The sequence below is a fragment of the Bos javanicus genome, chromosome 25 (genome assembly GCF_032452875.1).
Source record: "Bos javanicus breed banteng chromosome 25, ARS-OSU_banteng_1.0, whole genome shotgun sequence".
NCBI lineage: Eukaryota > Metazoa > Chordata > Mammalia > Artiodactyla > Bovidae > Bos > Bos javanicus.
The window spans coordinates 2347195-2374621 of NC_083892.1; the positions used below are offsets into that span (position 1 = coordinate 2347195).

The 27427-nt window shown below is 53.5% G+C and overlaps 1 protein-coding gene across 4 annotated transcripts; it reads left to right on the top strand.

The window, feature by feature from the left end:
- On the top strand, window positions 1-27427 carry FLYWCH1 (FLYWCH-type zinc finger 1). Of its 4 annotated transcripts, none has more exons than XM_061400930.1 (10): window positions 1-315; window positions 3131-3243; window positions 13681-14112; window positions 14367-14825; window positions 15758-16201; window positions 16331-16594; window positions 19339-19602; window positions 20377-20649; window positions 22309-22381; window positions 24962-27427. In XM_061400930.1, exons 3-10 carry the CDS (start codon window positions 13779-13781, stop codon window positions 25089-25091), a joined length of 2241 nt encoding a protein of 746 aa, XP_061256914.1. In that variant the 5' UTR covers window positions 1-315; window positions 3131-3243; window positions 13681-13778; the 3' UTR covers window positions 25092-27427. The 4 variants fall into 4 exon arrangements, with proteins under 4 accessions (XP_061256914.1, XP_061256917.1, XP_061256916.1 ...); XM_061400933.1 differs by lacking the exon at window positions 24962-27427 and adding an exon at window positions 22813-24897; XM_061400932.1 differs by having other exon boundaries at window positions 2-315; window positions 25052-27427.

The window sequence follows — 27427 nt, forward strand, 5'->3', positions numbered from 1 at the left end:
TTGTCTGAAGAATGGAGCTCCGCGGCCCTGCCGCGCATGCTTGCGAGGAACCCGCGAGTGCGCTCCTAGAGACTGGCTCTCCAGCGGGGCGGCGCGCGCTCCCTACGGCCAGCGGGGCGGAGCGCGCGACACGGGGCTCGCTCCCGAGAGGGCAGGTGGGGGCGGGGGTGGACACCCGGGTTGCGGTGGCCGGAGGGGCCTGGGCCGCGAGGTCGACGCCTGTGGCTGCAGCGGCCCGAGGCCAGAGGACCCGCCGCGCGGCTCGGTCTCCGGAGAGGGAGGGCCCCGCTGTTGTCACCGCCCGGCCGGTGCCCGGTGAGGACGGGCCCCCGCGGATCGGGGAGGGTCTCGGGTCCCTCGGCGTGGTTGCGCCCCCAGCCGGGCTCTCCCGGGGGTCCCCAGGGCTGCTGATGCTGGGGAGTGGGGTGTCCTCGGACTCTACGTCCCTCGATCAGGCCGCCTCCTTGTCCTTCACCTGCGATTCGCAGCCTCCTTTCTCCTCCTCCCCCGCAACCCACCCGACCCCCGGGACTGAGCCCCGACACCCCAAGTCAGGAAGCCCCACATGGGCTTGCCCTTCCTTGATCGTGTCCGCCCCACCCAGTACTGCCCCCGCCCTGGCATCCACCCCAGCCCCATCCTGACTTTGCAGCTCCGGAGGTCCAGTGACCTTGCACTTTTTGCTGTTGTTACACCTGCTTCCATTGCTGAATATATAGATTGCCTGTTGGTGCTTTCAAACTTTTTAGACTCAATCTATAGTGAGAAATATATCTGACATGCCTGTAGATGCCTATTACTGAGAGAGAAGTTTAAAGGGAGATTCTTACCCCAACCTCACATGACGCAGCCAGATCTACTCTACGTGCTTTCTAATTCTATCTTGTTCTAGTCTATTTTCTTCTTTCCATTTAAAAAAAACAAAACAGACTATTGCTAACCCATTAAACTGATTTCAGCACCTAATGAGTCTGACCAGTTTGAAGCCCTTGCTTTAACCACCACAGGGGTCCAAAAGAGCCTGACACGACTGAGCACACATACGCGCGCACACACACACACACGCATACACACACACACTCTTTTGCTTCCATTACCCCTTGTGTTTGGAGGATGCTGAACTCCAGTAACAGATAATCAATCACGTGTAAACTTCAGTTCCAAAAAAAGGGTATATTTTTTATTATTCTGACTTTAATGCTTTTCCAGGCCAAAATCATTTCTAGGACTTAGTTCAGTTCAGGCAGTTTTACCTTGTTCCTCTCCCAAAAGCTCCTAGATGGACTTGGGGAAGCTGGAGCCTAGATTGTGGAGGGTTTATAACGGAGATGGACACCACTGTCATTGGAGAAGGAAATGATTCGAGCTGAGCTTTAGGAAGTCAGTACTTCGTAGGGAGAATCAGGATGCTGGGCAGAAAAGCAGTTGAGGAGATGGTGGAGGGACTTCCCTGTTGGCCGAATGGCTAAGACTCTGCTCCCAGTACAGGGGGCCTGGCTTCAATCTCTGGTCAGGGAACTAGATTCTGCATGCCACAACTGAGTTCCCAGACCCAGACCCTCGGGTCCCTGCAGCCAAATTAAAAAAAAAAAAAAAAAAAGGAGGCAGAATTTCCCTGGTAATCCAGAGGCTAAGACTCTGTGCTTCCAATGCAGGAGGCCCAGGTTTGATCCCTGGTCAGGGAACTAGGTGGTGAAAGAATCTGCCTGCTGATGCAGGAGTCTCAGGCTCCATCCCTGGGTCAGGATGATCCCCTGCAGAAGGAAATGGCAACCCACTCCAGTATTCTTGCCTGGGAAATCCCGTGGACAGAGGAGCATGGCAGGCTACAGTCCGTGGGGTCACGAAAGAGTTGGGCATGACTGAGCATGCATGCCCAGGGAACTAGACCCCCCCCACCAACTGAGAGTCCACACGCGGCAAGGAGAAGATCACCAGTGCTGGGATGATGACCAGAGAGTCCGCGCACTGCAACCAAGACCCGGCCCTTCCAGACGCATGCAGAAATATTTTTTTAAAAAAGGAGGTGGTGGGAGAGGAAGCCCCAAGGTGATGTGGGGTTGGAGGACGTGGAAGATGGTGTGACCCGGTGTCCGGGGATGTGAGGACGAGTCAGGCCTGATAAAGGAAGCATGGAAATCACCACGGTTGTGATCTACGGGGGTTAGGAGATTTGGGGCTGGGAGTCCCATTAGCTGGAATCTCCCTTTCTGTCCCCTCTGCCTATAAACTGCTTTGGACCAGCGGTCCTCCGGGGACATTCAGCAAACCTGGGTTGTCAGGATTCGAGGGATGCGACTGGCATCTCCCAGGTGGCGTTGGTGGTAAAGAACCTGCCTGCCAATGCAGGAGACTCAAGAGATTCGGATTTGATCCCTGGGCTGGGAAGATCCTCTGGAGGAGGAAATGGCAAACCACTCCAGTATTCTCGCTTACAAATTCCATGGACAGAGGAGCCTGGTGGGCCACAGTCCATGGGGTCTCAAAGAGTCGGGTACGACTGAGCACACAGTGGCAACTTGTAGGCAGAGGCCGGGGATGCTGCTGAACATCCTTCATTCCACAGGATAGCCCCCATGACAAAGAATTATCTGGTGCAAAAGGTCAGCAATGCTGAGGTTGAGAAGCCCTGCTTCGGAACAGAATCCTTAATCTTTGGGGGGATCACTGCCACCTTCGCCTCTCCCAGCATTAATGCCCGTGTGCACACTTGGAGACCACGTACAGATCATAGGAGGGCCCATGAGCCAATCAGTGTGCACGTCCTAGTGGGGGGCGGGCAGCTTTTAGAATCATCCAGGACCTTTTTCAAATGTCAGGGCCTTTGCACCTCCCCTTTCTATCAATCATTCGGATCCCCTCCTGGGCCTGGACAATGTACTCCCTGTTCGTATGTGATATTTGTTGTTCATTCAGTCATGTCCGACTCTTTGTGACCTCCAAAGAGTGCAGCATGCCAGGCTTCCTGTCCTTCACCATCTCCTTGAGTTTGCTCAAACTTATGTCCATTGAGTCAGTGGTGCCATCCAACTGTCTCATCCTCTGTCACCCCCTTCTCTTATGTGATGACTCACAGTTTATGGAAGAATTTCACGTACAATATCTCATTCACCACTTTTTCTGTTTCCAGGTGAAATTAGTCCAGAGAAGTGATGGGATTTGCCCCTGGTCTCCCACCCAGCAAGGCAGCGCTGACGATAGCTGTTGGCGGACCGTGAAGGTGGTTCTCACTTGTCTATGAAGGTAATTCTCTTGCTCCTCCATCAGCAGCTGAGCAGGGATCTTAGAGCTTGGACCCACTGGTGTTTGAAAACAGTTTGCATGTAATATTATGTGTCTCTTGGGTGTTGGGTTTACCAGAGCAGGCAAGCTGAGTATTGCACTCAAATTTGCTCTGTACTCCATTTGGTTGGGGAGGAAAAGAGCATCAGAGAGCGATTAACCGTGAACTGTGAGGTTCTCGCACTTACCATTCACATCTGCCTGACTTAAAAATACTCCAGTCACTCTTTACTGAGTGAAAATAAAATATTATAAAACAAACACATTAGGGCCCAAGTATTTACCTCCAAACAGTGGTCATCCAAAAAAAGAAAACAATTTAAATCCACCTAGAACAAATATACAAATGTAATGCAAATAGAAGTTTCATAAAATAATGCTTACTTTTATTACATGCAATGCAGGTTAGTTATTTCCTATGTGATTTTTAAAATTGCTGATTGGGGACTTCTCTGGTAGTCCATTGGCTAAGATGTGCACTTCCAGTGCAGGGGGCCCAGGTTCGATCTCTGGTCAGGGAACTAGACCCCACGTACTGCAGCTAAAGATCCCGCATGCCGCAATGAAGACTGAAGATCCTGAGGGCCACAACTAAATCCTGGCACAGCCAAACAAAATTGTAACATAAATTTAAAAAAACAAGTAAATAAAATTGCAGACTAGAGCCCCCAGATTATAATACCAATGACCAGGGAGATTTGAAAAGCAGAGGCTTAAGACCAAAACGGAGGAAATAAAACTCTTTCATGCAGATATAAAATGAATGCGTATTCAAGTTTTTGCTTAACCCATTAATCCAGGAACCCGTAAGATCTTATAACCAGTTTGCAAGGGAATCCAAAGAAGATTCTAGAAGACTGTAGGTCAGGAGTATTGACATGAATGCGTACATAGAGGCAAACCTGGAGAAACTGCTTACTTATCTGTATTAATTTACATAGTGAGAAAGCAAGAATGGGTCTACAGGCTAGAACTATTTTGCCTTGTTCTGCTACCTGTGCAGAGTTATAAAAGCAACTCAAAGGCAACAAGAGGCTAGAATGGTATAACCTGAAAGGCTGTGCTCCAGACAAAGCCCAATTTTCCACTGATGCACAATTTTCCCCTACAGCCTCATAATTTCAATGAAAGATCTTTTTGCATGAAATGAGGGTGGTCCTGTCAGATGGGGTGGGAGGTCTGATCATTTACACAGGTGTGGCACGCTTGCTAATTCACCTTGTAGGCTTTCTTGAGTTTGCTTTGCTGGAAGTCTCTGTAAGGAACCTCAGTTTGGACTTTTAAAAGTCTGGTATATGTTATCTCAAGGTACTGAAGCCATCCCCAACAAGCTTTCTCCCCCAGATTTCATCTGTACTACTTAAAAATTTGGGCAAATTCCACTCTTCTCGAGGTCCCCAAAATACCTTAAGGTGTCTGAGACCTGTTAGATTGTTATTAAAGGATCATTTTAACAAGATGAAATCATGACTCTCCCATCGATGTAAAAATAAACAAACATTAACGATTCTGTTTAACACACCAATGAAGGAACCTGTATGTTGTGACAGATGAAATAACGTGTGAGAAACACTTCACGTGATGCCCTGCACAAATGAAATGTCAAATCCTTCTCAGGGTGGCCATGGATCTTCCGGGCACCGAACCTCAAGGGCATCTAGTCCAGTGTTGCACAAAGCTGAGTCCGTGATCCACCAGGACCAGAGTCTCAAGGGGTACTTGTTAAAAATCCAGATTCTTGAATTTGACTGTAGACTCACCCTCATAATTTTGGGTGGGAGATCTAGGCATCTGAATTTTTTTTTTTTTTTTTTTTTTTTTAAGCAGTGAAAGGTTTATTGCAGGGCCAAGCAAGGAGAATGGGTGGCTCATGGTCAGAAACCATCCTCAACCTCTCGACGACTTTCAGGGGAAAGTTTCTATAGGCAAAATTTGGTGTGGAGGCTGCAGGGTGCGTGACTTTCTTCTAATTGGCTGGTGGGGAAGTAAACAGGCAGAGCTCCAGGAATTTCCAGCCCCAAGCATCTGCATTTTTATCAAGTGCTCCAATAAAAAGTAAATTTAAAAATAAAAGTATCAAACACCCCAAGTAATTCTTACGGAGACCAGAATTACATACACAAATAATTGAAATAAAAGCTTCGTGAAAACTGAACTTAACCTCACTATATGGGTGCACCCTTTCTGTGCTGTTTTTTTAAACAGTGCTCTTCAGCAGGCTTTCTCAGCCTCAACCTTGCTGCTGTTTTAGACCAGATCCTTCCTCCTGGGGGTGGTGGGGGCTCCCCCAGATCTGAGCCGCATCCTCGGCCCCCACCCACAGAGGCCAGGGGCCTGTCCTGCACCCTATTTGTGACAGCTAGAAATGTCTCCTGACCTTGCCACGTGTCACCTGGGGGGCAGACCACCCTGACTGAGAACCACCGGCCTTAACCCTACTCCGTTGTCGATACCTGTTGATACCAATGGGTTAGAATCCTCAACTTTAAAAGAACCATTTTAAACTTATTTTAGGAGTATAAGCCCTGAAACAGACACAGGAGGTTCGCACACTGGCTGTCCTTTAGCGGCACAGCTCCCCGGGTCACAGAAACCTAAAATTGAGCCTCAGTTTCCTCCTCTGTGAGTGAAAGAAAGTGAAAGTGAAAGTCGCAGTCATGTCTGACTCTGTGACCCCCGTGGACCCCACCAGCTCCTCTGTCCATGGGATTCTCCAGGCGAGAATCCTGGAGTGGGTAGCTGTTCCCTTCTCCAGGGGATCACTCCCAACCCAGGTCTACCACACTGCAGGCAGATTCTTTCCTGCCTGAGCCACCAGTGAATGAAAGAACAGCAGGCCTAATGGAGGCAGCTATTTGGGAGATAAAATGCAATAACCTATGCAGAGCCCTCGCCTAGCCCCAGGCACCTCAATTGGCATTTGGCAACTATGAGGCATTGTAACCACAGTCCTTCAGATTCCTGAAGCACATGTGGTCGGAACCCACCTGGGAAAACAGAAATTACTGTAAGGTTTCATTGGGAGTTGCATCGCTCTCCCTGCTGGTGAAAGCTGAGAAGCTAAACCGGAAATGGCTTAGCACTGGCGCAGCAGCTGGGGGTGGGGGCACTGAGCAGACAGCGGCGCTGGGGCAGCCACGCCAGGCAGGTCGCTTCTCCCTGAAGCTCCTTGCTCCCCATGCCACACCCTCAGTCCCCCACGGTGGCTCCTGGTGGCCAGATCAGCTGGAAGCCACACTGTGTTAGATGCTCAGTCGTGTCTGACTCTCTGTGACCCCATGGACTGTAGCCAGGCAAAAATATTGGAGTGGGTTGCCATTCCCTTCTCCAAGCCACAGTACTAAACCATAAAACAGCTGGTATGTAGGGCCAATCAGTGCAGCTCTGAAGGCCTGGCTGTCACTACCCATGTAGTCACTACCCACGTGGTCCTGAGCCACTTGCTTCAGGCCCGAGCCTCAGTTTCCCCAGAAGCAGAGGGGGCAATGGTGCAGAGAGATCGATGGGTCCCTGCACTTGGGGTACCCATGATGTCATAGGATGTTTGTTCTTGGCTCAGGTCCCAGCTCGAGGACCAGCCTCATGGCTCTGGGTTGGAGTGTCCCCTTGGTATCCCTTCCTCTCCTCCACCCCACTCGCTTCTCTCTTCCTGCTTCCACCCAGAAGGCCTATGGCTCACTTATTTTCCAGTCAACTTCCACTGTGTCTATAGGTTTGAAACTTGGGTTTTCAAAATCCTTTTATTTTGAGTTAATATTAGACTCTTAAAAAACAACTGCAAAAAAAAAAGAAAGAAAGAATTCCCCTGTGCTCATCACCCAGTCTCCCTGAATGTCAAGATCTTACCAAACATGCGGTGATCAAGTCCGGGAAATCCACACTGGTCCTGTACCATTAACCTGAACTCTTGGCCTTATGCACATTTCACCAGCTTGGCCCCTAATGTCCTTTGCCTGTTCCCAAATCCCATTTTGCATCTTGTCCTTGTGTCTCCTTCGTCTCCTCCACTGCCAGGTCCTCAGCCTTTCTTTCTCCGTGATGACCTTGACACTGTGACGCGTCCTGGTCAGTCGTTTAGAATGTCCCTCCAAGCGACTTGTCTGGGGGTGCTCATTCGGGGCAGGAACATCCCCAGAGATGATGCTGTGCCCTCCTCAGTGCGTCTCGTCAAGGAGGTCGTGGTGCTGGTGTGTCTTGTTCCCGGTGAAGCTGGCCTGGAGCCCTTAAAGGCTGTGTCTGCGCGATTTCTCCACTGTCAAGTCATTCTCTCTCCCTTTGTGGTTAATACATGTCTTGGGGGAAGTCTTTGAGGCTCTGCAAGGCCCACAGCGGAGACCACAGGATTCTTGATTTTTCACTTGTTTCTCTGCCCCATGGTCTGTATTCCTCTTTATCTTCTTTTATGACACATCTTGCAGAGGAATGGAATCCCTGCTTTTCCTCAGAGATATGGAGTTAAAGAAAACAATTATCAAGCAAGGAGGTGCAGCTTATCTTTAAAGTGTGAGATATTTCCCCACTGTAAAGAGCTCACGCACATTGTAAACAATGTTGAGAAAACAGAAGAAATTTAATGGAAAAAAATTAATCGCTTTTCTTACTAGTTTTAACGTTATGAGGTATTTCCTCCCAGTGATAGGGTTTTTTTTTTTAAGTCACAGATACATAAATCAGTCAATAAATAACAAATGTGACCAGACTTGAGATGAGCCAGAAGAAATGAAGTGTATTGAGGTCTAGAGGCAGTGTCACCATCCAAGGAGTATTTTGGTCTTTTTTAAAACAATAACAACAACTTAGCTTAGAAATTGTAATCTTTGCTGAATTTGTTCACTGGATTTTACTTTCAACCTAATATATTTTGTAAATACAAACTTTTTTTTTTGGAAGTCTTCCTGAATTATTTGTCCCATGTGGAAAAACTCCCAAATTCTAGTTCCATAAACTGTGCGCGCTAAGTCCCTTCAGTTGCGTCTGACCCTTTTCGACGCCATGGACTGTAGCCCGCCAGGCTCCTCTGTCCATGGGATTCTCTAGGCAAGAACACTGGAGTGGGTTGCCATGCCCGTCTCCAGGGGGTCTTCCCCACCCAGGAATTTAACCGGTATCTCTTAATGTCTGTCTCCTGCATTGGCAGGTGGGTTCTTTATCACTGGCGCCCCCTGTGGTACATCTAATTCTACCAAGGATGCTGTACTTTCAAGGAGCAACATCACCCTCTTGTGGCTCTATTCTGGTATTGCGCTGAGGACTTGGATTTGTGTTCCTGTTGGGGCCTGGTTACACAACATAATACTTTGGCCCTTTACGAGGGATCCATCTGGTCTGCAGGTGGGGGCCTCCCACTCTATAAAGAGGAATAAAATAGCAAACATGTTGAACACATGTATGTGCAACAGAAAGTTAAATGTATATTAAAGACACTAATACAAGAATAGAAACAAGTGCATTTGAGTGGCAGAACTGAGGATAATTTATCAGCGTTACGTTCTCAACATTTAAAAGTGTTTTCAGTAAAGTTTTTACAATATGACATTAACAACTTACAAAATATCTTAATATACAGTTCATGCCCACTTTTGTGAAGAAATCAAGCCCAAGAGTGAGAAGCCTGTTTATGGTGAAGACTGTTTTTTATCCGGGTGACCCTGGGGACTTGAGTCGTACCTATAATGATTTGGTTTTTTTTTTGGCTGCACTGCTTGGCTTTCAGGCTCTTAGTTTCCAGACCAGGGACGAACCTAAGCCCACGACTGTGAAAGCACTGAGTCCTGGTCCAGGGAATTCTCTATAAGGATTTTTTTTAAACAACTTTATTGAGATATGGTTCACATAGCATACAATTCCCCCATCTAAAGTGTAGAATTCACTGTTTTTAGTGTATTCACAGTCCACTTTATAACATTTTCATTCCCCCAAGAAGAAACCCTTAGCATCACTCCTGAATCTCCCCCTCATTCCTGTCCAACCCCCGTCAACCACAAGTCTAATTTCCGTCCCTAGTAGACATCTCATGTAAATGGGTTCATGCCACATGCTGACTTTAGTGTCTGGGATCTTTCGCTGAGCATACTGTCTTCAAGGTTCATACACATGGTAACAGGTATCAGAACTTCATTCCTTTTGCTTTGTTGTCTAGTTGCTCAGTCGTGTCTGACTCTTCTGTGACCCCATGGACTCTAGCCCATGAAGCTCCTCTGTCCATGGGATTTTCCAGGCAAAGTGGGTTGCCATTTCCTTCTGCAGGGGATCTTCCCGACCCAGGGACTGAAACTGTCTCCTGCTTGGCAGGTGGATTTTTTTTTTTTTTTTTTTTTTTTACCACTGAGCCACAGGGAAGCCCTCATTCATTTTTAAGGCTGAATAAATTCCATTGCATGGGTAGACCGCATACAGGCCAGACCAGGTGTTTTGGAGAGAAGCATGGATTGTGGATTAATCCAGCAGGTGCTGATCCTGCACGCAGGCCAAAGAGGAAGATGGTGGTCTGAAGAGTCGGGGGGCAGGTGCTAGGTGGCCTGGCGGAGAAGGGAGGGGTGTGGACTGTTTCAAAAAGTCTAACTGTTGAGGGAAGGAGGGGTTTTGTGAGCTTTTGTTTTAGGATGTAGGAGACATAAGAAGCTTAGGCATCTTTAACTCAAAGGACATGAGTTTGGGCAAAATCTGGGAGATGATGAAGGATAGAGAAGCCTGGCGTGCTGCAGTCCACGGGGTCGCAAAGAGTCGGACACGACTGAACAACAACAATGAGAAGCTTAGTCCTGAAAACTCTAAATGCAGAGACCCAGAGGAGGCAGAGGTTTGGGGACTAGGGAAAGCAGATCGTTCAGATGGAGAAAGGGCCCTGGTGTGGGGGTACCAAGGGAACTGGATTGGACACTTTGTTCTCCAAATCAGGATAAAATTTGTATGCTCTCTTTATCCAGACAGTGATGAGTCATTAGAGCTTAAGAAGCATTCATCCTCAGTGTATGAACTGTGAAAGAGAAATTGTAAAATTCAGAATCATGGAGGAATAACTTTCATCAGAAATGTGCATTGTGGGGGGAACCTCATTCATCAGTATGATAGATGGAGCATTACTATATATAGTTTGCTATAGTTGTGGGGTTTTTAAAAATAATTTTATTTGCATGTGTGGTAAAATAAACATAACAAAAATTTACTACTTTAACCACTTTTAAGTGACAGTTCAGTGGCATTAAGTACATTCACATTGTTGTTCAATCATCACCACCATCCATCTCCAGAAATTTTTCATCTTCCCAAACTGAAACGGTCCCCATGAGTGCACGGGCAGTCGTGTCCGACTGTGACATGGCCCACCAGGCTCCTCTGTCCATGGGATTCTCTGGGCAAGAATGCTGGAGTGGGTTGTCGAACCCATATCTCCTCTCCCATGTCTCCTGCACTGCAGGCGGGTTCTTTACCTGGGATGACCAAAATGGTCTCCATTAAACACTAAGTCCCCATTCCTCCTCCCCACCAGCCCCTGTCAACTACTGTTGGACTTTCTGTCTCTATGAATTTGACTAGCTACATCATGTAAGTGGAATCATAGAGTATTTGTCCTTTTGTGTTTGGCTTATTTCATGTTACAGATTCTTAAAATGCACAATTCTCATTTGATATCCTTTATACTTAATATTTTGTTCCTCTCACTGAGTTACCAGTTTTTCAAATGTGAGCATCTGAGGGATTTAAAATTGGTGTTGGATGACCCTTAGAGTTCAGGAGTTCAAAAGCACTTTGATATTGGATATTCCACATCCATTAGTATTATCCCATCTATCAAAAAGTCAAAACTGACTATGTTCAGTTGCTTGCCAAGAATATCAGTTACTGCTGCATAACAAATGAGCCCTGATCTTACTTGCTTAAACTAACCATAGTCTATTATTGATCAGGGTTCCATGGAGTGCCTGGGCCACTTTCCCCTGGCTCGCTCTTGTGGTTACACACAGCTGGAGGGTCACTGAACTTGACAGTGGAAATGGTCTCCCTCCAGGCCTGGCAGTGCCTCCCTCCCCTGTGTGTGGCCCCTCATATAGCTTCCTTCTCTGGCAGTCTCAGGGCCCCTGTCTCAGAGGGTGACCCCCCACAGCAAGCTTCTGCCATGCTCTATTGGCTACATCAAGTGACCAGTATGGGCTGGAGACCAGTTCAGATTCAAGACCACATTGCAGAGGGACCTGCATACTTTATGAGAGGATTTGTGGTCATTAAACAGTCTACACTTTAAGGCCCTTTAGTGGCTGAGAATGGGAACCCTCAATCAAATCTAAATTGAAGCCCGTTGCAAGGACCCAAGTCTTTCCACAGCCTGTGGTCAGCCACACTTCGAGGTCTTTTGTTGCACTGGAATTTGTTCCATATCCTTTGAGGTACATGCACAGTGCTTAGTCGCTCAGTCATGTCCCACTCTTTGCGACCCCAAGGCCTGCAGCCTGCCAGGTTCCTTTTGTCCATGGGGATTCTCCAGGCAAGAATACTGGAGTGGGTATATTTTAAGCTTTGTAAACAGAAGCTTCAGTTGAGAGAATTACACTGCCTCGGGGTGCCCATGACTCTGGGTGCAGTTCCACCGGAATGTGGGGGTTCTCTGTGGGAAGGCTTTGGCCTCTGATCGCATGAGACTGAGGTCGGGGTCCTTGCTGCCTCCACTGCGGACCGAGCGCAGGGTCTCATAGGAATGTGCGTGCTGGGAGGGCAGTGACCGCAACGTTTTGGCGGCCTGAGCTGTCTGAACGGCCTGTGGAAAGGAGGACCGGCTCCCTACGGCCTTTCGCCGCGTCGTGGGAAGGACGCGGGGTCGACAACGCGTTCCTGAGCCCCTCAACCTCCAGCGCTCAAGCCCCGGAGGCGGGCTCCCGGCGGACGGACGTGCGCCGGGGCCAATCAGCGAGGGGGGCGGGGCTGCTCGCGGAAGCTTTTTCCGCCTGAGCGGCCGCGGGCGCGGAGGCGCCGTCGCTGTCCCGCCTCTGACATCACACGTGCCCCCGGGTCCCCAGGGCCGCCGCGCCCATCAAGAGAGGGCTTTGCTGCTGCCCTCGGTAGCCTTGGCTCTGCCACCACGGGGACCCAGGAGCGCCGCGCGTGGTCTGATAGACCTTGGGGAGCTGCATGTGGGCCCCAGACCAGGAAACGCCACGCGGCAGGAATGGGGGACCCGGGATGACAGCTCGCAGACGGGGAAGCCGGAAGGTTGAGGTCCGATTCTGGGCTGTCACCGAGAGGTGGGAAAGGCCCTGACATGCATCCCACCCAGTCCACCAAGAAGACAAAGCAGTCACTGATGCCCCCACACCGATGCCCCAGGGCCCGGGTCTCCAGGCCAGCCCTGCCCCTGTCAGCCATCCTTTCTGCTCTCCAGTCCAGCAGCCAGGGAGCCCTCAGTGACCACGGCTCCTCTGGACACCTCCACAGCCCTGTCCCCACTCAGCAGGGGCAGCACCAGCACCAGCTCAGACAGAAGTCGCTGCCCTCGTGGTGCCCTGGCATCCCCTAGCCCTGGGGGGCCTGGGCCTTTGGCCTGGGCCTCTGGCCTGGGATGGGGACTGGATCTGTCTGTGAGTCCAGAGTCCCGCCTCCCAGGGCCAGGCTCCCCTCTGGGGCCTGCAGAGTGCCCTGCGGGCCCAGCCCCTGCTCCTGGTGACACAGACAGAGTGTTGGGGTGAAGGGCAGCGGGCCTTCTGGGAGGGTCAGTGACCTGAGCTCCCATCCCCCAAGTGCTTTTCCCCGAGGCCCGTTGCTCAGGAAGCCCGGCTCCCGTTATCCTGGAGCAGGTAGCCCGGGTGCAGTGCGGGGCGGGCCCTGGACCCCCTCGACCAGACCCCCAGCTCTGCTCCCTGGCCGTGTGCCTCCGTGTTCTCATCTGTAACCTGGGTTGATGAGAATGATCAACTTCCACAACGTGGAGTGAAGGTGAAATGGGACAAACCCGTGGAAGCACTCCACCCCGAGCTCAGCACCTGTGGGCCTGGATTCCTAGTAACTCAGCTGTCAGTACCTTGGTCACCCCAGCAGCCCCTGCAGAGCCCTGTTTCTGGCACATTTTACAGATGGGGAGTGAGGTTTGGCTGGGGGAGGTGATGGTCCCAAGGCTGCCAAGACAGCAGACATGCTGGCCCAGGTTCTCCAGCTCCATTCAGGTCCTTCCCCAAGGTGGGGGTGGGCGTGGGGGGCACAGGGTAGCCCCACCTGCCCTGACCTCCAGCCCAGATTCCTCCTGAACCCTGGCCCAAGGGCCCCTCCACTGATGGGATATTTTTTTCCCATGTGAGATCTTAGTTCCCCAACCAGGGATCGAACCTATGACTCCTGCATTAGAAGTGCAGGGTCTTAACCACTGGACTGCCAGGGATGTCCCCGCTGATGGGATTTTGCCTCCTCCCCTAGGACAGAGCCCCTGGACCACCAGGTTCCTTGCAGGGAGGTGGAGGACAAATCCTACTGAGACCTGAGCGTGGCCTGGGGGCCCAGCTGCCTGTCCCAGAATGCCCCTGCCCGAGCCCAGCGAGCAGGAGGGCGAGAGTGTGAAGGCCGGCCAGGAGCCCTCCCCTGAGCCCCCTGAGCCGGGCACAGATGTCGTCCTCGAAGCCCCCACGAAGCCAATGGAGTTCTCTGAACTGGTCCTCCTGGCGGCCTCCACTGAGAGTGGGGATGGAATGGACACCCAGCCCGAAGAAGTGCACTGTGTCCTCACCCTGGAGATGGCTGACCCTGACACCCTGGCCGGGACTCCCCAGATCCTGCCAGTAGAGGAACAGTGTGGGGTGGTCCAGCCAAGGCCCCAGACCCAGGCACTGAAACCCAGCAAGCCAAACATTGGTGAGTTCCAAGCCAGCTGCCCCCAGCTGGCCACCTTTGTGGCCCCCTGTGCTCAGACTTGGGTTTTTCCAGCAGGGTGACCTTGGCCATCCCTTCCCTGCTCTGAGCAGGGCCTCCCTGACCTTATCCCAGGCTGGTTCGACGAGGGCAGGAAAGCGTCCCTGGGCGCCCCAGTCCCTGTATTCCTGTCCGTGGCCCTGACTGCAGGCCTTGCTCCGGGTCAGCTCACCTGCCCCCTATCTTGTCTTCTGCAGTCACCCAGCCCCTGGAGTTCCTGAGGACCCCATTTGGGGGCCGCCTGCTGGTGCTGGAGTCCTTCCTGTACAAGCAGGAGAAGGCCGTGGGGGACAAGGTGTACTGGAAGTGCCGCGAGCACACTGAGCTGGGCTGTCGGGGCCGGGCCATCACCCGCGGCCCGCGGGCCACAATCATGCGGGGCCACTGCCACCCGCCCGACGAGGAGGGCCTGGCAGCCCGGCGCCAGAGACAGAAGCGGCTCGGCCCGGCCCTACCCGAGGGCTTGGCGGGTTCCCAGGGCCCCAGCAGCCTGGTGGAGGAGCCCCTGGAGGGGGCGGGCCCGTGGCTGTGCCCCGTGGAGCCAGATCCGACCCCAGGCCCGATGCTGAGCTACCTGGTCCCCGAGGAGGACGAGGGGCTCCGAGCCCTGGCGCTGCTGAGATTGCCCCCGAAGAAACGCTCGACGCTGGGGAGCAGTGAGTGCCCCCCACCCTGGCCTTACCCTTGAGCAGGCGGGAACCACTCCCCTTTCCTCTGCCCAAAGACACACCTGGGTCCTCTGTGGCTTCTTAACATGCTCAAAGTCAAAAAACGATTTTAAAAATATAAAGGCGTCCCAATAATCATTAAGCCCGTGGGGGTAGAAGCAGTGCTCATGGGCCAGGCGGCCCAGGTCCTCCTGGAGCTTCCTAAGGCACAAACCTGAGGTTTGTGGGCCCCACGGAGTGCTGGCAACCTTTGAAGTTTGGGGAGGTGGGCCTGGTGGGAGATGTGAGCTTCGTGGTCCGGGTTCAAGGTCCGGCCCCACCTCACGCGCCTGGGCAGGCTTGATGAAGTTCTGCAGGTTCACAATATAGGCGATGGCCTCGCTGTAAGGGGACTGGGTACTGATGGGTGGGAAATGCCAGCCCTAGTCCAGCGTGTGTTGTCGCTGAGTCACTGCTAGATGGAGTCTTTGCAGAGGTTTTATTCTTCGTCTGTTTGTTGGCTTGCGTGTTGTTTTTGCAGAGGTTTTATTAGCAGTCACTGGGAGGTTGTCTTGGTCCCTGAAGCCGTAGGCCTCCTAACCTGGAAAGGATTGAAGAGTTCAGGGATTTAAGGGGCTGGGGGCAGGGTGTGTGTCTCTCAGGTGTGTCTTCTGGTCCCATTTTATTTTACGGAGTGTGCCTGTGTTACTCAAATACTAGATCCAATTTTCAAACAAACCCTACGCAGAAGTATGCCTGGGAGTAACACGTCAGAGCCGGCTCAGGCCTCCCCTCCTCCATCCCGAGACCCTCCACCCACTGGCCATCAGGAGAGGGGCATGGTCCCTTTGGCTCCCTGGGCAGGCGGTCCGCGGGGGCGCACCTGGAGCCCCAGCGGCGGGCGCCCACCCAGCCCCTCCTCTACCCGCTTCCTCCTCCAGGAGGGCCCCCGCCCCTGGAGTTCCTGCGGACCTGCTATGGGGGCAGCTTCCTGGTGCACCAGTCCTTCCTGTACAAGCGGGAGAAAGCCGTGGGGGACAAGGTGTACTGGACGTGCCGCGACCACACGCAGCACGGCTGCCGCAGCCGTGCCATCACCCAGGGCCGGCGGGTGACAGTGATGCGGGGCCATTGCCACGCGCCCGACCTGGAAGGGCTGAAGGCCCGGCGGCAGCAGGAGCGGGCCATGGCGGCGCTGCGGGCCCAGCCGGGCGGCCCCGGGGGCCCAGGGGACAAGCCGCTCCAAGGCGTGGACAGCCTGCTCTACCGCAGAGGGCCCGGGCCCCTGACTCTCACCAGGCCCCGGCCCAGGAAGCGCCTGATGGCCAACGACGAGGAGCTCCCGGCCGAGCCCCAGGGCGAGGAGGACAAGGACGAGGACCCGGGTGAGCCCACACCTGCTGGACCGGACCTCCCTCCAGTCTTGCTCCCCGAGGTTCCAGGAGGCGGGAGGGGGCGACACCAGCTTCTGTCCCAGGGTCCCCCCACCTACCCACGCTCCCATCTCTCCCCAGGAGGCCCCGAGTTCCTGAGGACCCCTCTGGGGGGCAGCTTCCTGGTGTACGAGTCCTTCCTCTACCGGCGGGAGAAGGCAGCCGGGGAGAAGGTGTACTGGACGTGCCGGGACCAGGCCCGCATGGGCTGCCGCAGCCGCGCCATCACCCAGGGCCGGCGGGTGACGGTGATGCGAGGGCACTGCCACCCGCCTGACCTGGGGGGCCTGGAGGCGCTGCGGCAGCGGGAGAAACGCCCCGGCACAGCCCAGCGAGGAAGCACAGGTTGGTCAGACAGATGGGGTGGGGGGTGGAGGCAGCCTCGGTGGACAGGCGGGAGACCCAGACTGCCCGCCGTGCCCTCTTGACCTCCAGCAAACATCCTCCTGTCCTTACTGGAAACATCTGGAAGGTTGCAGCTCCCTCCTGGCTCCTCCCCTCCCTGTCCTCCCCTCCGGTGCCCCCACCTCACCTCATCCCCTTCCTCTCCCTCCTTCCCAGACCAGCCTGGAACCTCTGCACACCGGATCAACCCGGGCCCCCTTTACTCCTTCTCGTCTTTTCCTTTCTTGTTTCGCATGTATAGGATTTATGGTGGTGGTGGTGGTTTACTCACCAAGTCTTGTCTGACTCTTGCAACCCCATGGACTGTAGCCTGCCAGCTTCCTCTGTCCATGGGATTCTCCAGGCAAGAATACCAGAGTGGATTGCCATTTCCTTCTGCCATTTCCTTCTCCAGGGGATCTTCCCAATCCGGGAATTGAACCTGGGTCTTCTGCATTGTAGGCAGATTCTTTACCTGCTGAACTATAAGGGAAGACTACAATAGGATTTATAGAGGAAGCTGATTGCACAGGGCAGTTTCTCATTTTTCCGGGGAGGGGTGGGGGGTGGGCAGTGGCTGACACCGTGCCCAGTAACAAGCATTGACGGCTGAAGGTGACACGGTCCTGTGATTGCTTCGCTCTCCCCCAGCACCTGCCATCGTCCCTCAGGGCTGGGCAGTGAGGGTCCCGGGCCCTCCTCCCACCTTCGACGGCCCCACAGGGCCTGTGTCTGACCCTCGTGAGGCCGCAGTAACTCACATATTAACATCTCGCCAAGAGCGACCCTGGCCCAGCCTTCTGCTCGCTGGGGTTCTCCGCTCAGGTCCGTCCATGACTCCACTTGCCTCTCCTCCGGGGTTCCTAGTCCCAGACTCTTTTGAGTCACCTTCAGAGCCTGGCTGGCCCTAAAATTCTCTAACTCGAGACTTCTGACTCCTTCTTTTTTGTTCCCGACTCTCTTTTTGTCCCATTTCCTTGTAACTTCTGTGTACCTGAGGATGGTCTCACCCCTTGCCAGCCTCACCCCCAGCTCCCATCCTGAGTAACCGCTCAGCTCCTTTGTTCTTTGCCTCTTCTCTGAAGCCTGCCTCCTGCCACCGTGTCAGCTGGTCTTGTATCCCCTTGTTGCCTGTTGACCTCCGACCAGAGGTGGGGGTGCCCAGCGGTTCCCCGCGCGCTGCCCCCTCCTCTCAATGCAGCTGCTGTACTTTTGTTCTGTAAACCGTCCCGGCCGAGTGGGACCAGGCTGTTTGTGGCTCCTTCTCAGTGGCCGTCTGGTCTCTGTGCTCGGGACTGATCCTACACACGTGGAGGGGTCTTTGCTTGAAGGTGTAAGGTCGTGTCTCTGCCCCTGGGGTGCGTTGCTGTGCTGGGGGCACTCGGGGCCTTTCAAGCCGAAACTTGTGTCCTTCACTCATAGAAATTTCCTCATGTTCCATGATGTTCAACTCTCCGTTTTTCACACACTTCTTTGATTTTGCTTTCCAGTCCTTCAATTTACATTCTAACTTTCGCTCTCATATTTGAGCTCCTTTTTGATCCAGAGCACAAAGCCCACCCCACCCCCACTCGGCCCCTGGCAGCGGCACTTGTCTCTAAGTGCTTTTTCTCTGTGGGTTTTTTTGGTCTCTGCCTTTTAGGGTAAAGCTTGTCTCTCTTTCTCTTTATTTATTTATTTATTTTTGTCAACAGGTGAAATTTTCCAAGCAGGTATATGCCATTCACTTCCATTTTCTGTCAATCACACAGTCGTATAAAGCAGCACAAATTGAAGGGGGATTTTTTTTGGCGGGGGGCATGCTACACAGCTTGCAGGATCTTAGTTTCCCGACCAGGAATTGACCCCTGCCCCCGAGCGAAAGTGAGGAGTCCTAAGCACTGGACCTCCAGGGAATTCCTAGGAATGATTGTTGTATCCACGTTAAATTGCTTTGCATGGTCTCATATGAGATACTTGGTATAAGAATCTTGACTTTTTGATTGTGGAAGATGTGAGAATCTTTGATCATGTGTCCAGTGGTCCTTGGCTGTCTGCCAGGTTGAAGGTGAGACCCACACGCTCTGTATGTGGGCGCCAACCTGGTGATGCGACAGACCCCAGACCTAAGCGTCCAGCCTGGCTGCCGGCTCCAGGGACTCAGGCAGGGAAACAGGGTGGGCCGCAGACTTCCTTCTCCTCTCCTCACGCCCCACTCTTCCTCTCCAAGACGGGCACCTGTCTCATTGCCCTTCAGGCACACAGCCCTTGCCAGTCTGCTGTTTGCAGCCTGCCCTGGGCTCAGCTGCTGGACTCTGCCTCTTCTGCCCCCCTCAGACTGGGCGAGCCTTTGCCTTGCCAGCTCTGTGACCAGGTGCCCCTCTGCCCAGCCTCTAACCTGCGTCAGCATCTCTGCCCGCTCCTCCCCTCCCCTCCTTGCATCTCCGGTTCATGTCCTGTGCTTTTTTGTTCTGTTTTCATCGAGTGCAGGGAGAGCAGAAACGTGCCCCCCGTCCCATACCTCCCCTCCGGCCACGCACCGGCCCCACTGACGGCTGCCACTCCCGCTCCTGACAGAACCCCCAACCCCTCCCGCTGAATGGTCCCCGTGTCTCGACGGCGGGGAGTTCTCGAATCAGAACCTCCTGGGTCCCCCTCTCAACACCTGGGAACAGCAGCCCACCCTCCCTGCCTCCCTCCCCTGACGCCATCCCATCTCTCCCCAGGAGGCCCCGAGTTCCTGAGGACCCCTCTGGGGGGCAGCTTCCTGGTGTACGAGTCCTTCCTCTACCGGCGGGAGAAGGCGGCCGGGGAGAAGGTGTACTGGACGTGCCGGGACCAGGCCCGCATGGGCTGCCGCAGCCGCGCCATCACCCAGGGCCCGCGGGTCATGGTGATGCGCAGACACTGCCACCCGCCTGACCTGGGGGGCCTGGAGGCACTGCGGCAGCGGGAGCAGCTCCCCAGCCCGGCCCAGAGGGAAGGCTCAGGTGCGGGAGGTGGGCGGGCCAGGGCTGGGTCTGGTCTCCCTGGGGACAGCCCAGGGCGCGGACTGGAGGGAGCCTGGTGGGACAGTCCTCCTGTGGCCCAGGTTGGGTGGGTCTGTCCCCTGGGCAGTGAGCTCCCAGGGAGAGGGGCCCCACACTCCCGCGCTGGTCCTGGTGGGGCTGGGGTCTCAGGGGGAGACCCCCTCAGATGGCTGGAGAAGGGCAGGGGTGATACTGGGAGCCGCAGGAAGTGCTCCCGGACCTGGGGGACCCTCTGTCTGCCCTTCTGTCCCCACCCCCCCTTCCAGCCACCCCAACCCCAACATATCATGAGCTTTCAGTTCAGAGTCTTAAAACGTCTCCTGAGGGAGAATTTGACTAGTCACCAGCTGGCCGAGGGGCAGGTGGCCCCAGAGCGGGGAGGCCCCTGGTGCACTGTCCAGAGCAACCTCAGGCCTTCCAGAGTGTTCCAGTCCAGCCCCTGCCCTGGGGCGCCTGCCAGCCATTGTGGCGGTCGAGCTGGGTCAGCAGGGGCCTGCGGGAAAACTCAGGGTTTGGGCGGCGGCGGGCCCAGCTTCCCCGGTAGCCCCAAGGGCCTCAGACAGACAGACAGCCCACACCCCAAGGTGACAGGGCCGAGGCAGCCTGAGCTTCAGTCCCCAGGGCCCTGCGGCGCAGGCTGGGGTGGGGGCAGGGGTCCCCACTTTTCTGGCTGGAGCTCTGCACCTTGCTTCCGGGCCGGCCAGGTGCCCCACTCACATGGCATGTTCCTTCCAGAAACCCCCCAGCCCCTGGAGTTCCTGAGGACTTCCCTCGGAGGCCGGTTCCTGGTGTACGAGTCCTTCCTCTACAGGAAGGAGAAGGCGGCCGGGGAGAAGGTGTACTGGATGTGCCGGGACCAGGCTCGTAAGGGCTGCCGCAGCCGCGCCATTACCCAGGGCCCGCGGGTGACAGTGATGCGAGGGCACTGCCACCCGCCTGACCTGGCGGGCCTGGAGGCGCTGCGGCGGCGGGAGCAGCTCCCCAGCCTGGCCCAGCAGGAGGACCCAGGTACAGACAGGGCCGGGGCAAGGCTCTTTGCCAGGCCGAGGGTCAGACATCCCAGGGGGCTGACACCGTCTGGGGAGCTTTGTTCCCTGGGCTTCCTGCCTTTTTAGAGTCTCCTACCCTACCTCTCACTGGCTCCTTCTCCTGGATTGAGAAATACACCTAAGTCTGTCCCATCCCTTTTTTTTGGGGGGGAGGGCTGTGAGGCCTGTGGGATCTTCATTCCCCCATTAGGGAACTGAACCCACGCCCCCTGCACTGGAAGCACAGTCTTAACCTCTGGACCACCAGTTGTTCAGTCGCTTAGTTGTGTCTGACTCTTTGCGACCCCATGGACTGCAGCACGCCAGGCCTCCCTGTCCATCACCAACTCCTGGACCTTACTCAAACTCATGTCCATTGAGTCGGTGATGCCATCCAGCCGTCTCATCCTCTGTCATCCCCTTCTCCTCCTGCCTTCAATCTTTCCCAGCATCAGGGTCTTTTCCAGTGAGTCAGCTCTTTGCCTCAGGTGGCCAAAGTATTGGAGCTTCGGGTTCAGCATCAGTCCTTCCAATGAATATTCAGCAGGGTTGGACCACCAGGGAAGTCCCTAAATCTGTCCCATTATTAAAAACAACTTCCCTGGGAATTCCCTGGCAGTCCAGTCATTAGGACTCCACGTTCTCACTGCCTGGGTTCAATCCCTGGATGGGAAGCTAAGATCCCTCAAGACACACAGTGCAGCCAAACACATCTAACAAGCAAACATTCCCATTCTAACTGCCATTTTCTTTCCTCTCTTTTACACTAAGAGGTCTTCATTTTTTACAGATGGTAGTATCTTTTGAAAATCTGTTTAAAAAATATAGACTGTTCTAGAAGAATGTACTAACGAGTATGCACACACACGCATGAGCACATGCACGCACACACAGAGTTTTGCAAATAATTAACCATGTTGAACTGAACTTGGTTTTGCTTCAAATAAACAGAATGTAAAACCAGTCTTTAGAAAGTGTCTCATATTAATTCATGGAAATAGGAAGGGCCACATCTTATACAGGAATGAATCCTGTTGTATAAAACAACCAAAGGAAACTTGATTTCTGCTTTAAAATTTTTCTTTTCTATGAGAAAGCCAGTTTGACTTAACCAAGGAGGAGGTGCTATGACTCGCCTTTGGCAGGATGAAGGGTGTGGCCTCTTCGAGATCTAGTTGCCTTCCAATCTTTTTGGTTACAAGGTGAAGCCTGATTCGCAATCTACAATAGCTTAGTTTGGGGCTTCTTTGGTGGCTCATCTGGTAAAGAACTTGCCTACCAATGCAGGAGACGCAAGAGTTCAATCCCTGAGTCGGGAAGATCCCCTGGAGAAGAAAATGGCAACCCACTCCAGTATTCTTGCCTGGAGAATTCCATAGACAGAGGAGCCTGGTGGGCTACAGTCCATGGGGTCGCAAAGAGTTGGACACGACTGAAGTGACTTAACACACGTGCACGCAGTTAGTTTGGGGCATCAGAAAACCAGAATTCCCAATGACTTCCCCAGTCAGAGTCATTCCGCCTGGTTTTCTTCATCCTTAAGGCCTTGAGGTCATTGTTCCAAGGGGTGTGCCTTTGCCTCTGGCAACTTCAACAAGAGAAGAAATATTAATTCATGTTTTCAATGTTTTTCCCTCAGAAAAGGTAAAACTTCTGCCTGAAGTTCAACTGTGCCTCGAGACATGTGCTCCTGAATGCCAGCAGAGCTATGGGTAACTATATTGGTTGTCTAATGCTGCATCACAGATTACCCCAAAGCCTCAAGACGAAGAACAGCAAATACTTACTGCTTTTCCCAGGGTCCGTGGGTTGAGATTTCAGGAGGGGCTAGTTGGGATAGTTCTGGCTCCGGGTCTCTTGTGAGATTGAAGGGAAGGTGTCCGTGAAGGTCAAGCTTTCAGCCATCTGAAAGCTTGAGGAGGGGGGCTGGAGTAGGTGTTTCCAAATGACCTGTTCGCTCACAGGGCTGTGGGCTGGAGGCCCACACCACGTAGACCTTTCCTTAGGGCTGCTCGAGTTTCCTCAAACAGGACAGCTGTTTTCCCCCAAAGTAAGCGATCCGAGGGAGGGAGTATATTAAAAAGCAGAGACATCACTTTGCTGACAAAGGTCCATGTAGTCAGAGCTATGGTTTTTCTAGTAGTCATGTACAGATGTAAGAGTTGGACCATAAAGAAGGCTGAGTGCCAAAGAACTGATGCTATCGAACTGTGGTGCTGGAGAAGACTCTTAAGAATCCCTTGGACTGCAGGGAGATCAAACCAGTCAATCCTAAAGGAAATCAACCCTGAATACTCATTGGAAGGACTGATGCTGGAGCTGAAACTCCAATACTTTGGCCGCCTGATGCAAAGAAGTGACTTATTGGAAGAGATCCTGATGCTGGGAAAGAGAAGGGGGCAACGGAGGATGAGATGGTTGGATGACATCATTGACTCAATGGACTTGAGTTTGAGCAAGCTCCGGAGTTGGTGATGGACAGGGAGGCCTGGTGTGCTGCAGTCCATGGGGTCACAAAGAGTCGGACACGACTGAGCAACTGAACAACGAGGGAGCAGGGCAATATGGAGGCCACCACCTACAGCAGAATTCACATTCTTAAGCACACGTGGGACATTCCCCAGGATGGACCACATGTAGGCCATCAGACAAGACCCTTCAAATTTAAAATGACTGAAATCATAGAGTATGTTGTATCACCACAGTGGAGTGACATTAGAAGTCAATAACAAAAATTTGGGAAACTCATAAATACATGAAAGTTAAACAGCATATTTGTAAATATATCCAGTGACTCAAAATTACAAGGGAAATTAGAAGATACTTCAAGAGACTTCCCTGGTGGTCTTAGTGGTTAAGACTTCCTGTTCCAATGCAGGGGACCTGGTTTGATTCCTGGTCAGGGAACTAGATCCCAACTCATCCTGTAAGGCTGGCGGTAGCCTAGCACCAAAACCAAGCAAAGACATCACAAGAAAAGAAGACTAGAGAACAATATCTCTTAGGAATACAGATACAAAAATTCTCAGCAAAATACCGCAAACTGAATCCAGCAACGTGAAAAGGATCCTACACCATGACCAAATGGGAATTATGCCAGGAATCCAAAATTGCTTCCCCGTCTGAAAGTCAGTATCATACAAGCTTGTATACAGAAGAGACTTAACACAGGAGGCCGCCAACTCCTGTCCTTAGAACATCCTGTTTGTAAGGCTGACCCTGAGCTTCCAGGGTCCAGATCAGGATGCTTCCAGGGCTTGACTGATATTCTCCCTAAATGATGACAGTTGCTCACTCTTACCTGTTTGTACAAAGAATTTGATTTTTGCTGAACACTTGCTTTTCTTCATGGGCTTCCCTGGTGGCTCAGACAATAAAGAATCCGCCTGTAATGCAGGAGACCTGGGTACAATCCCTGGGTTGGGAAGATCCCCTGGAAGAAGGCATGGCAACCCTCCAGTATTCTTGCCTGGAGAATCCCATGGACAGAGGAGCCTGGCGGGCTATAGTTGTAGCCTACCAGGCTCCTCTGTCCATGGGGTTGCAAAGAATCAGACATGACTGAGCAACTAAGCACTGCTTTTTTCCTGAGATTCTGGAATATCAGTGACTATAGGTACCCTCTGCTTAAAACAAGATATAGTTCATTCATACAATGAAATGTTGCTGCTGCTGCTGCTAAGTCACTTCAGTTGTGTCCAACTCTGTGTGACCCCATAGACGGCAGCCCACCAGGATCCCCTGTCCCTGGGATTCTCCAGGCAAGAGTTCTGGAGTGGGGTGCCATTGCCTTCTCCAACAATGAAATGTTATTTGGCCTTAAAAAGGAATGAATTGCTGACACACGCTACAACACGGATGAATTTCAAAAATATCATAAGAAGTGAAAGAGGCCAGACACACAAAAGACCACAACTTGTGTGATTCCATTTCTATGAAATGTCCAGAATGGGCAAATCTATGGAGATGGAAAGTAGATTAAAGTTTGCCTAGGGTGAGGAATGTTGGGGGTGCAGTTAAAGGGCATGGGGTTTCTCTTTTGTTGTTGTTTTCTTGGCCACGCCTCTTGGCTAGCGATATCTTAGTTTCCCCAACCAGGGATTGAACCCCCGGCCATGGCAGGGGAAGCACCAACTCCTACCCACTGGACCACCAGGGAGTTCCCAATCCCATGTTTTCAAGGCACCAATGTGATGTATGTGTATAAAAATGACCTAGTTGATGGTGATCTGTAGGAGGAAGGAATCCTTAACTGTCTTTTTTTTTTTTTTTTTTGCATTTATTTAAGCTAGGTCATTTTTTATTTTATTATCCTTAACTTTCTTCATTATCTCCTGCCATGTTTGGATTTGCATGACGCACGTGTGCTTCTGTGTCATCAGGAAGGTGGAAAGTACACAGCTCGACAACGAGTCCCAGTGAGGCCAGCCTCCGGCCTGACAGCAGAGGAACCAACCCAACCTAACATGTCACCAGTGTCAAGGATGCTCCAGGTCCTTGCAGGACCCTGGCACTTCCCACCCAGTTAGATTTTGCTCGACAAAGCCTCTCTTTCATTCTCCAAAGCATCCACGGGCTTCACGTTTCCTCCAGAGGCCTCCCAGGAAGAACGCTTGATGGTGTCTCCCTGCTGGCAGAGAAGAGCCCTGGGAGCTGGTGGCCTGCAGCAGTGCGTGATGTGGGGTGACGTGGCGGGCGGGGGGACCCCCGCGGGGGCCTCAAAAAGCTCAGAGAAAGGAAGCACCATTCACAAAGATACCTCCCCCCGCCCCAGCCTGCTGAGCCGCAAACACCCAGCCATCCTGAGAGCCCACAGCTTTGCCAAGGACTTCCCTGTTGGGTGTGGTCCCACTTGGGCTCCATAAAGTAGAAAGTCGTTGTGGCAGCCACGTCAAGATGAAGGTGGGCGAGTTTGGGGAAGTCCCTGCCTCTTTGGGCTGAGCTGCCCCACATGGTGTTTGCCAGGCAGGTGCCGGGCGGGCCTCCGGGCTCCTTGGGCACCTACTGCCTGGGTGTGGCCGTCCCGTAGCAGAGCAGGCATAAACCAGGGGACTTTTACACCATCTGTTGGAGTTTCCTTTGCTCTTCTCCAACTTAAATCAAGCGCAATGTCAACGATGCCCAGGGCAGGTGGTGTTGGGCCATGGGAGCCCACGCTGGGCAGACTGCCCAGGGTTGCCCAGGTTTGCCTGATGCCGGAGGAGAGGGAGACCCAGAAGACAGAGGGGCAGAGGCATCCCCTTCTCCTGTCTTCTGGTACAGCCGGGAGCAACAGGCCGATGTCCCCCACCAACCCAAGGCTGCAGCTTGCTAAGGGGGCCGCGTCCCTGCCAGCGGCTCCTTGCCCCCACCCTGTGGTGGCTGGGGGCTCCCCCTCTTCCGCCTAGCTAGCCGTGCGGCCTGCCGTCCGGCTGCGGGGCAGTAACAGCTTGGATGCCCCCCGCTGTCCCTCTACCTCCACACTTCCCGCAATAAACCCGATTTTATACCTCGCCGTGCTGTGTAAAGCTGCTGTGTGTCTACATGCCCGCTGCAGCAACAGATGGCCAATAGCAACCAGGAGGCCACACACTCCACGCGTCCCTGTGCCATGTGGTTGGAAGTGATGGAGTTTGGTTGGGCAGAGGGAGGCCTTCACACCTGGGGCAGCATCTGCTCACCTGGCCCAAGTGTCAGCTGGACCAGGCACGGGTGGGAGTCCTCCGAAAGCTCACGGATGGGGTCTCCTACTGGCTGTTCCCTCAACCCTCATGGAGCTGAAGGAAAGGCCTTGGACCTCTGCTGACTCATCCCACCTCCTCCATGACTTGTTTTCACAAGCCGGGCCAAGCTGGAAGTGGAAGTGGCGCCCCCCAAACTAGGGCCACCTGGACCCCCACCCCAGACCATGGCTACCTTCCCAGGCAGGTAACTGACCCATTCCTTGACTGGACTGCCAGTTCCACGGGGCCCTCGCCCACCAGCCTGGCCAGCAGTCATGGAGATGGCCCAGCAACATGACCGGATGGCCCACCCCACCTCCCAGGTAGGAGGCCCGTCGTGCTGCTGGCCCCACGCAGTGGACACTCGACACGGGGGCTACGTTTCAGGCAGTGCTCTTGCCCCGAGACACCGAACTGTTCTCAGCCAAGGCCAAGGCCGAAGACACAGCCCTGGGAGGAGCAGATACACCCCAATCCAGACCCACAGACGAGCATGCCCATGGCAGGCAGCTGCAACTGAACGTCAGTGGACAGGCACATCTGTGCCACCACCAGCTTGCTCTCTGCTCAGTCTCTCATGAAGGGGAGCCTCACAGAGCCCCGAGGTGTCAGGCCAGAAGCACTGAGTCCTAGCAACCAGCGTCACCCCAGCCCCACAGGGTCACTGGACCCCCCGCCTCTGCAGCATGTCTGCCCCGCCCTCTGAGGGGGCCCATCCGCGCAGCCCCCGCTCTGCACCTGCTCTGACCTCAGAGGGCAGGTGGCTGGTCCGTGTTGCTCAGACCGAGGACTCCCCAGTGGACGCAAACCTGGATGCCGCGGCCGCCTGGGGTGGCCCCATAGCCACCCACCCCCGAGCCCCCTTCAAGTGGCCACCTCTGCCCTGGTTCTAGAGCCACAGAGTTGCCCCCGCCCCAGTGCCGTCCCAGAGGAAACAACCAGCAGGAAGCTGGCCCCTGGCAGACAACACCAGTGGGACGCAGCCCTGCCCTCCTCCTGCCCTGTCTCCGCCTGGCTGCTCCTTCCTGAAATAAACCTTGCTTCGGTATGTCTTCA

Bases quoted from the DNA above. Each gene is read 5' to 3' on its own strand.
- FLYWCH1 (XM_061400930.1), top strand. From the start codon at position 13,779: ATGCCCCTGCCCGAGCCCAGCGAGCAGGAGGGCGAGAGTGTGAAGGCC. The intron at 16,202-16,330 runs GTGAGCCCACAC...ATCTCTCCCCAG, and splicing joins GGACAAGGACGAGGACCCGG to GAGGCCCCGAGTTCCTGAGG. The intron at 16,595-19,338 runs GTTGGTCAGACA...ATCTCTCCCCAG, and splicing joins AGCCCAGCGAGGAAGCACAG to GAGGCCCCGAGTTCCTGAGG.